This window comes from Pundamilia nyererei, unplaced genomic scaffold (genome assembly GCF_000239375.1).
Source record: "Pundamilia nyererei isolate P.nyererei 1_Seehausen unplaced genomic scaffold, PunNye1.0 scaffold00208, whole genome shotgun sequence".
Lineage (NCBI taxonomy): Eukaryota > Metazoa > Chordata > Actinopteri > Cichliformes > Cichlidae > Pundamilia > Pundamilia nyererei.
In genome coordinates, this window is record NW_005187609.1 from 310,467 (window position 1) to 320,723 (window position 10,257).

At 38.5% G+C, this 10,257-nt stretch overlaps 2 protein-coding genes across 2 annotated transcripts in view; one reads left to right on the plus strand and one right to left on the minus strand.

The window, feature by feature from the left end:
* Window positions 1-761, minus strand: part of LOC102195558 (synaptic vesicle glycoprotein 2B-like) — a 42,181-nt gene extending 41,420 nt beyond the window's left edge. Inside the window, exon 1 of the mRNA XM_013914586.1 lies at window positions 596-761. The gene's annotated coding sequence lies outside the window, so the exon portion shown is untranslated. The remainder of the gene's footprint in view (window positions 1-595) is intronic.
* Window positions 762-5,288: 4,527 nt separating this feature from the next.
* On the plus strand, window positions 5,289-9,626 carry cunh15orf40 (chromosome unknown C15orf40 homolog). The gene is made up of 4 exons (XM_005747893.1): window positions 5,289-5,530; window positions 6,916-7,048; window positions 7,127-7,254; window positions 9,189-9,626. The coding sequence occupies exons 1-4, from the start codon at window positions 5,327-5,329 to the stop codon at window positions 9,276-9,278; spliced, it is 555 nt and encodes a 184-aa protein (XP_005747950.1). The 5' UTR covers window positions 5,289-5,326; the 3' UTR covers window positions 9,279-9,626.
* The last annotated feature ends 631 nt before the right edge of the window (window positions 9,627-10,257 follow it).

Genomic DNA, 10,257 nt, shown 5'->3' on the forward strand with positions numbered 1-10,257 from the left:
AGATAGATAGATAGATAGATAGATAGATAGATAGATAGATAGATAGATAGATAGATAGATAGATAGATAGATAGATAGATAGATATAGTAAAATTCTAGTATCTTATTAGTTTCCTTGTTAGCACTAATTAGAGGATGTCTGTGTATGTGTGTTGCACCTGTATAGCTTATGTATAACCAATGCAAACCAAGCTTGAAAACAATATTTGATAACTTTGTACTGACACTGAGCATTTAAAACAGTCCAAAGCCACAAGGTGGTGTCATGTAGTACATGCACATATTTTACATACAAATTATGAAATAAATAGAGTGTTTGTGCTGCTCAGTCTGGAATTTGAAGGAGTACTGTAAGTGATTGTGTTTCAGTTTATCTGAAAGAAAAATAACTATACCAAGAAGAGGATAATTGTAATATTTCATATTAAATGCAATAAAAACATTTTAAAAAGATTGCTACGGTATTTTTTAGTCCAAACCTCAGTTGAAAATTTCTATATTTGGAAATCTTACTTTTTAAAATGAACAAAACGTAAAGCTCTTCCAATCTAAGTCAATAACATAAAGAAACATTCAGAAAAATGACTTCTCTTACCAGGACAAAACGAGTTGAAGCTCCCAGTCACACACCAGATCTTTCTTTAAAATTCACTTGTAGCCTGAAAAAATCTAGTCTAGTCTTTTTGCCCTAAAAATGTAAAGAGCATCAACATACACAGGCACGACTGAGGGATTAGGGCTGGGAGGGATTTTACTAGCTGCCCCGTCTCCTCCTTCTTCCTCTCCTCTCACTGCAGCACTCCTCCCTGAAGCCTCCCGCCACATTCACAGTGGTACAGTCCACCTCTGTTGTACAATACACACACGAAGACGCCATTTATTCATCAAAAGGGGAGAGCAAGGGCTGGGGCGTGGGCTGGGGATGGGAAAAGGGATGGGCGTGGAGGGGGTTTTGAAAGAGGCATATGGGTGGCCAGTGAAAAAGGAAATGGAGACAGGGAGGAGGAGGTGATGTGATAGTTGTGTTGACTTAGTGTGAGATGCTTGATAAGATGTTTTCTCTGTGATGATGTGAAAGTCCTGCAGCTTTACAACCATGAATCATAATTCGTTTCTTTTTCTTTCTTTCTTTGCTTCCCTACTCGGCTACTAAAGCACTGCTATCATTATGCATTTAAGCATCATGATTAAGTAATGAAGGAAGCACAAGATTAAGGAGGACAAGGAAAAGAAAGAGACAGACATGGCCATTCTCTGACCCAGATCTAGATGAAACTATGGAAAAATCGTGAATGGATTTTATCGATATTACTGTCGGAAATCATGAAATGTACCACAAGGTAGTTGGATGTTCTGCATTCTTCTGCTATGTTGAGCCTAAAGACCATGAACATTAGTGCCCTGTTCAGGGAAGTCAGAGAGCTGTATTGTATTGCAGTTATTTTTGCAGTTTTGTGATTTTCAGACAAATGTATTTATTCTGATGACATTAACTTGGCCTCCAGCAACACTGTGAGGAATCTTTGAGTCACTGGTTGTTGTTTTTGTTTTTTTTACCAAGATATGTACTTCAATGTGCAAATATGCAGGTGCTTTCATGCATTTGTGCATTGCTCTAAAATTAGAAGCATCCCATCTCAGAGAGATCCTGAAAAACTAGTTCATGCATTTATTACTTCTACACTGGACTATTGTAGTTGTCCTAAAAACTGTGAAAAACCTTTATTTGTTCCAAAATGCTGGAGCGAGAGTACTGACAGGGCAAAAAAGAGAGAGCATATTTCTCCTATACTGGTAAATTTTTCTTTTTCATTAACGTTTAGTTGTTGCAATCGGGCTCATTAGGAGTGTTTCTTCCACTCCTCTTTTCTTGATTCACTTAGTGTTTATACACCACTCTGCATTTAATGATTAGTTATTATTAGTCTCTGGCTCTCTTCCACAGTGTGTCTTTTATATTGTATCCCTCCCCTCACCCTCAGCCATTTGCTGGATATAGCTGGTCTCCCTGAGCCTGGTTTTCCTGGAGGTTTCTTCGTGTTAACAGAGAGTTTTTCCCTCCTACTGTCATGAATGCTTGCTCATAAGGGGCCATCGGTTTGATTTGAAGTCAGAACATCAAAAATCAAAAGCAAAATATGTTCACAAATAAGTATGTATTCAAGCAATGGGGAACGTCCTTAATCCTGTGTAATGGTGATGACATGAATGTCATTTTTGAGGCAGTCAACCACACTGTAGAAGCAGGAAGCACATAAAAATAAAAATAAAAACCCTCCTGTCCAACACACCTAAACTGCTAAACTAAATAACATTTCATGGATTGAAGAACAATTTTAGTCAGTTATATCTGGATGTGCCCAAAGAAATTATTGATGGGTATTAGGGTGGTTTGCATAGCTCAAAGATTAAGCAGATGAGTAGTCTGAATACAGGTGTTTAAAAGTTAGATGCTGGCATCTTAGGCCGTAGTTTACCTGCCGTAATTAAGTTTTTTCAAATTTTCAAACTTTTCCAACATCTCGTTCTGTGTATCTGTATGTTCCTGTCTCTGCACTGGAATATCATTAAAAAGTTGGTCAAAGCTGACTCGATCATACACATCTGTCTTCAACCCAGCTTCAGCGGACACAAAGCCAGATTACAAAATGTGATTTTGTCACACAACACATGATGTGATGTCAAAATTGATGTGCGACACAGGCAATATAGCAAGCATAATAGCCCCATTATGCTCTTCCTGAGGTGGAGGATTGTAGAGTTGGCAGCTTCAATACTAGCTGGTGGCTACCCAGTTAGAATTTTAAATCTATGTTGCGAATCTTTGTGCTTTTGGATACACTGATCACTTATTTTTGATCAGATGAGTGTGATGCAGCCTTTCTAAGTTTTACACACACATTTGCACTCTTATGGATGCATTGGGGGCAACTCAGCGTTCACAATCTTCACTCGAGATACTTCAGTATGTGGACTGGAGGACTATTGCATTTTTATGATATTAGGAATTACAGCCATTTTTATACAGTTCACTACTTTCTTAGCTTCAAAAGTAACTGGACAAGTTAAAGGTAAAGTAACAAGGTCTTTCCCTAAAACTTGTTAGAATACTTCGTGGTCATTCCATTTAAAATAAAATGCTTAAAGGCTTTCTTATTAAGTAGGACAGATTTTAATAAGAGCCTCAGTCAATGACCCAGCAAATTACTTCATGAACTGGATCCAGAAGGATGGAATTTACAAGATTGATCTTCCTGGTCTGGCACAGTACAGCAGATTTAATTGGATTAGATTGGCCTCGTCTACCAAACAGTGACTGTTCACTTTTACAGCTTAAGCAGACTAAAGTAAATATTAATCAGCAAGAAAGGATGCTGATGTAAAGCTGACTGCTACGCCCCAACCTCTGACAAAGGACCTTTGCTGTGAGGGAATAGTGTTAGTGCCTGCAATGCCAATTTTATTTCCTGACATATCAAAATGTGTTGTAGTGCTACATAGAGAATTAAGGAAAATGATAAAAACGCAAAAACATCAATTAAAAACATCTTCAAAACACTAAAAACAAAAACAATCAACTATAATACAATAAAAATAAGGTCATAACATCATACACATAGTAATAAAGTCAATATCTCAAGACAAAAATTATAACTGTGTTTTAAGATGACTTTTAAAGATGGGCAACACAAGTTATTGTTGTGCAAAAGCAATTTATTTATTGCCCCTTGTAACTTAGGGGCAGCAATAGAGAACGCTTTGTACACTCTGAGGTTCTGCTTAGATTTCTGTATATGTACTGGTCAGATGACCTAAGAGCTTGGACAAGAGTGTCAGGCTAAAGCAGCTCGAAGGTAAGGTGGGGCAAGAGCTGCTCAATTTTACATGTTCTTGTCAAAAGACACTCAGTGAGACTTTGAACAAAAGTAAGACGGAAGACTGGCTAACTTCAAAATAAAGTGGATTACAGTAATCCAGCCCAGACATCATAAAAGAGGATTCAACTTTGCCAGCCGCCTTAAATGAAAGAAGCTAGATTTAACTACTGCACTGTTTGGTCGAGCCAGGTTTTGCTTTGTTGCATGTTTAAAGTTTGAAGGGACCAAACCAGAACACAAACTGATATTAATAATGGCAATAACCAACTGCACTAAACTATACAGAGCCTCCGAGAGATGAAGAGGAACAACATCATGGGGAGAACCTGAAGGCTCAATATGTTGAATTACATTCTATATGAACGCCGGATTCACAGGTTCAAACTGGTTAAAAATAACAGAGCAAGAGACAGAGACAGTTGGGTCAGAATCAGGAGCCTATATGAGAGCCATTGTGGCGGCAGCCTGATCAATAAAGTGCAAATATCAAACATCAAGCTTTAAAAAAGACAGACTGTGAGGCACTAAGAATGGAGTTGATAACTTGGATCAGAGTCAGAATCAGAATCAGAGAGACTTTATTTATCCCCAAGGGGCAATTAGGATACAATAATGCTTGATAAGATATCTCTTATAGCCTCTGTAACAGTGTTCAGATAGTGTTCCTCCCCTCACCCTCAACCCCCACTGCCCCTCCCTGACTCTGGTTCTACTGGGGGGTTCTTCCTGTTTCTTCCCAATCTCATCAAGCACTCACCCCTGTTCAGCACTCAGCCATGTGTGGTTAAAAAAAAAAGGAAAGAAAGAAAGAAACTACATTTAATGGGAGCCCCCCCAAAATCTCTAAGGATAAAGGTTTTGATTCCCTGGCAACTAGCAAATAAATAATTAATTAAATGTGTCATTAATTAGATAACATTAGAAATAAATAAATATATTTTATTTAATGAAGTGAATTAGCATTTAGATGAAATGAATGGGCATTTAATTCATTATTGAACTATTTATTTAATTAACAAATTCAAATGTTAATTAATTAATGAAACATTTAATTATTTAATGGCGTATTTAATTAAATCATTTTGTCACTCCTGGTCCTCCATTACACACGAGCACAGATTGTGCTGCAGGAAGGAAGAGCAAGACAGGACGTATGTGTCGCACCACCCCGTACTTTTTTAAAATATTATTTATTTTTGCTAAAATATGCAAGTCTATTAAATAAATGTGTTCTCTGGCTCTGGTATGAATTAAATGCTTACATTTGTAAGCCAACTAGCCCCATTATGCATTTCTTTGATAAGTAGCAGAAAATGTAAGTATAAAAAAATCTATACATTTATTATCATTTATAACAACTCATAATTTAAGATTGTGATAAGCGGAAGAATTTATTTTGAAAACCGGAAATTCATCAAAAAGCTAGCAAGCTAACAAGTAGCCGGTAGATGTTTTCCTGTTCAGGTCTTGCCGTAGCTTGTCTTTACCGTGTTAAATTTATACCGTCTCTGCAGCGGGCTAGATCTGTCACTTTAAAGGCTGTAACGTTACCCAACCTTGTGCTGGTGCTCAGCTGCCGGTACAGAGCCCCTCTGCCCGGTGTCGCCCTGCACAGAAGGCACTACTCCAGAAACAGACAAATGCCCAAAAAGGTAAGAGCGGTTATTCCACTTTTGTGTATATAGATTTTTTTTTTTTTTACTTCATTTTCTCATTGATATGAGTCAATTAAAGTAAAGTAAGTACTTCTTTCAACCAGCTTTTTGATGGACATTGTTTATGCTAAAGGTCCAAACTGTTTGATTTGAATTTTAAGGAGTTTAAAGATTGAGTGCAGGGCTTCTTCGTTTATTGCGACCTTTGTTATTAAGTGTGCCAGTGCAACAGCATTAAGTCACAATATCTTATTATTATTAGTAGTAGTAGTAGTATTGGTAGTATTAGTCGTAGTATTCAACCCTTACAAAAGTAGGTTTTGTTTTTTGTTTTTACTAATTCATGAACAGACAAATACCAAAAAGGTAGAACAGCTCCCATATTTAGGATGAAAAGAAGAAGAACATGCTGTCTATTGTCTGTCTGTTGAACATGTATACTGGAACTGTGTCCTTATAATACACACTGGAGAAGTGAAAAATGTGTATTTTGTACTTGGGAAGTTGCTGCTGCTGCTCCCACAGAATACTTCTTATACAACTTCTAGTTTTCATGTGGTAAGCTTTTCTCTGAGATTGAATTTCTAGTCTTCTATCCTTTCTGTTTCTCTACCTGATGCAGACAGCAGGGGTTTTCACTCTTCATTTTACTGTCTTTAGTCGCCATAGAAACACTTCCCCACAGCTGTGTGGTGATAGCACACTTACTCCACTTACTCCAGATTAGAATGGAATTTCTGAGTTTCCAGTCCCAACAGCTAGAATGACCAACTCTGAAAGAAGGAGCAGCTCCACCAACCCCGTGTTACTGATCCAATGTGGCAGCAGTGAACGTAAACAGTAGTAAAAGTGTAAAACTTGAAATCTGTTACAAGATTACATTGATGGGGAAACCTGCAGTCAGCTCAGACTGAAGAAGTCACTTGGATGAGTTATGAAATGTTTCTCCCACTGAAAACGCTACGTCCAGATGAACAGAATCCACTTTTTTTGGATTTCTGTACCTGGATGATTCAGCATGCATCAAGACTGGCAAATAATGAAGCTAGAAGATGGTGGTGTGTTATAGTCTTTTGTAATGTTCCTAACAGGATATTTAAATGCAATGTCTGGTATCAGCTGCATGAGAGACTTGGATAATGTCACTACTATAAAAACACTTGTGAACAAACTCCCCTATAAGCTTAGAAAGCTCATATGATCTGCAGGAAAAATCAAAAAGGAAGGTTGAAGATTTTGTCAAGTGTGTTACTCATGGTGTAAGCTATTTCTAGATTCCCAATTGTTTTACTGTAAGATGACTTAAAGGTAGAAAAGGAATGGAAAAAGCATGTAAAGAGCCAGTAATGTTTGACTTAAGCTCTTTTGTGCTGTTAAACCAGGTGAAAGAACAGCTGGCAGGTTGTGGAGGAGCGGCCGTAGCAGAAGCCTGTGGTCCAGTAACCAAAGACAAAAGTGGTGCTGTAACCATAAGAGTTCATGCAAAGCCCGGCTCCAAACACAGCAGCATCACAGGTGTTTGTATAACAGAATTGTTGACATGAACAAAGTGAAACACAAATCACACTGCTATCTCTTCTGCCATGCTTTCAGAAGTTTCTACAGAGGCAGTAAGTGTTGCCATCTCAGCACCACCTACAGATGGAGAGGCCAATGCTGAGCTTATTCGCTACCTGGCTGAGGTTCTGGGCCTGAAGAAAAGTCACGTGTGTCTGGACAAGGTTGCTGAAACTTATAAGTGGAATCTTGGTGCAATCTCAGTACACACTTGAGTATTTCTGTATACATTGACATTTGTCACTAAGCATTTCTCACTTAATATTTACTTAAACTGTCACTCATGTACATATCTCACTACATACAGTGGTGTGAAAAAGTGTTTGCCCCCTTCCTGATTTCTTAGTGTTTTGCATATTTGTCACACTTACATGTTTCAGATGATCAAACACATTTTAATATTAGACAAAGATAACCTAAGTACATAAAAAATGTAGTTTTTAAATGGTGATTTAATTGATTAATAGAGAAAGGTTATCCAAACCTATCTGGTCATGTGTGGAAAAAGTAATTTAAACTATTTAAATGATGACTTAGCTGTGATTTTGAAAGCTGAGTTCAGTTTCACTAAACAGACTCAGGCCTGATTAATGGCAGACCTGTTGAATTAAGAAATCAACTAAATGGAACCTGTTTGACAAAATGAAGCAGGCTAAAGGATCTCAAAAAGCAACACATCATGCTACGATCTAAAGAAACACCTGAGACACAAAGTCACTGACATATATCAGGAAAGGGTTACAAAGCCACTTCTAAGGCTTTGGGACTCCAGTGAGCAACAGTGACAGCCATTATACACAAATGGCGAAAACATGAAACAGTGGTGAAGCTTCCTAGGAGTGGCCAGCCTACCGAAATTACTCCAAGAGCACATCGACAACACAAAAGAACTCAGAATAACATTAAAGAACTGCAGGCTCAGGTCAGTGTTCATTGTTCAACAGTAAGAAAGAGACTGTGCAAAAATGGCATCCATGGGAGAGTTCAAAGAAAAAAATACCACTGACCAAAGAGAACACAAAGGCTTATCTCACCTTAGCCAGAAAACATCTTGATGATCCTGAGGACTTTTGGGAAAATATTCTGTGGACTGATGACACAAAGGGTAAACATTTTGGAAGGTGTGCATCCCATGACATCTGACATCAGACTGACACATCATTTCAGAAAAGGAACATCATACCAGCAGTAAAATATGGTGGTGGTAGTGGGATAGTCTGGGGCTGTTTTGCTGCCTCAGGACTCCTCCAATGTGACTGAATTACAAAAATTCTGCAAAGATGAGTGGGCCAAAACCCCTCCACAGCGCCGTAAGACACTCATTGCCAGTTACCACAAACGCTTGATTGCAGTTGTTGCTGTTAAGGGAGTTGTTGATAAAGTTGTTGCTGCACCAGTTATTAGGTTTAAGGAGAAATCACTGCACTTTGTGTTTACTTGTTGTGTTTTTCTAATATTTAGATTTGTTTGATGATCTGAAACATTTAAGTGTGACAAGCATACAAAAAATAGCAAATCAGGAAGGGCAAAAACACTTTTTACACCACAGTATTCACATTCTATACTGCATTGAGTATGTGTAAGCAGCTGTAAGCAGGCAGCAGTAGATGGCACTGTGTCACTGTTACTGTCTGTTGGGGGCTTCACTGCAGAGATTGCATGTTGTGGGTATGGTAGGGTTTGAAGAACGAGCTCGATAGTGGTCGTAACACTAAACAGCCATTACTGTAGTGTGACTTGTCCTGTGCACTGAGAATTTTAAATGGTGTCAGCTCCAGGGGTGTAAATTAACTTTGTACCCAAAAGTACACATGTGTACTTTGAAAATGTAAATGTATTACACAATATATGTTTTATATAGATACCTTATTATTAGATCTAAATATGCAGCAAGGACCATATAGAGGAGTGACACTGACTTTGTTTTTTGTGCTCCTAAACCTTTAAGCTGCCAAATTGGGCCAAATTGTCATTGTCATTCATTCTGTGGCTTCATGATGGTGCACTGTCACAGTAAGAAGGTTCTTTTTTTAGGGTGAGCAAAGTTTTATCCCATTGTATCATATATCGTTTAAGTCCTTTCGTCTGTATTTTTTAGGGGTCCAGGTCCAGAGACAAAGTCATCAAAGTGGACTCTTCTCTCAGTCCAGAGGAGGTGTTGAGGAAGCTCAGACAGGCTGTAGGCTGACAAGAGGGATGTCAGTTTCCAGCAGTCATCCAAACTTACCTGGATCTGTGTTTAAAGTAATTGTCCCTACAACTAATAAACTAATAGCTGGTTGTGCCACCTTTGACAGCAGGAACTGCTAACCAAGTTTGGGATACATGGGAATGAGTCATTTACAATTTGCTGTGCGAAATTTTGGAATGACATGAACAGCCTGTTTAAGGTTATGCCAAAGTGAGTTTTCCCTTGGAGCTCTACCATGGATGCTAATTTTTGTGTAGTCTCCTATAGGTGTTTCATGAAGGGGAGGGGGTGGGTGTTCTGTATGAAGTAGGCAAAAGCGGAATAAAAATGAAAATTTTGAAACCACTGTATCTTTTATAAACAGAAATTAATTCTAGAAAGAATGCAAATTGAATTTTAGTAAAATAAATGTCAGGATGATCATCAACAAAATCTTTTTTCCCCCAACTTAAATCATTTAACTCAAATGTATTATGTGTTACGTCCACCAGCTACAATATAGGATGTTCAGCCCAGTTTTGAATGTTAACAGTGGTTAACATTTAATTCAATTCATACAAAGTTCACACACACACACAGGACTGAAAGACAGCACAGAGGCACTAATCATGGCAGCACAGGAGCTCTGAGCACAAGATCCATAGAGGCTGGGGTCTACCACACCAGGCAAGACCCCAGGTGCAGGCTGCGTAAAGATGCATCTGAAACAATCCAACACATAACAGCAGGGTGCAAGATGCTAGCAGGCAGGGCATACAAACTGACGGACAAACTGGTGATGGCTAACTGGGCATAGTAGTGGACAAGCAGAAGAATATGGGCATGTTAATGTGTAGCAAAACCGAATAACAGCAACATCAGGAAGAAGGAACCCGAGAAGCTGGAGAAGTACCAAGGGTTTACAGAAGAGCTCAAGAAGATGTGGAGGGTGAAGGTAACAGTGGTCCAAGTGGTAATCAGCACTCGGTGCAGTGAC

Excerpts from the sequence above, each read along its gene's own strand:
- cunh15orf40 (XM_005747893.1), top strand. The coding sequence starts at position 5,327 with ATGTTTTCCTGTTCAGGTCTTGCCGTAGCTTGTCTTTACCGTGTTAAA. Across the intron at positions 5,531-6,915 it reads ACAGACAAATGCCCAAAAAG|GTGAAAGAACAGCTGGCAGG; the intron begins GTAAGAGCGGTT and ends CTGTTAAACCAG. Across the intron at positions 7,255-9,188 it reads GTCACGTGTGTCTGGACAAG|GGGTCCAGGTCCAGAGACAA; the intron begins GTTGCTGAAACT and ends TGTATTTTTTAG.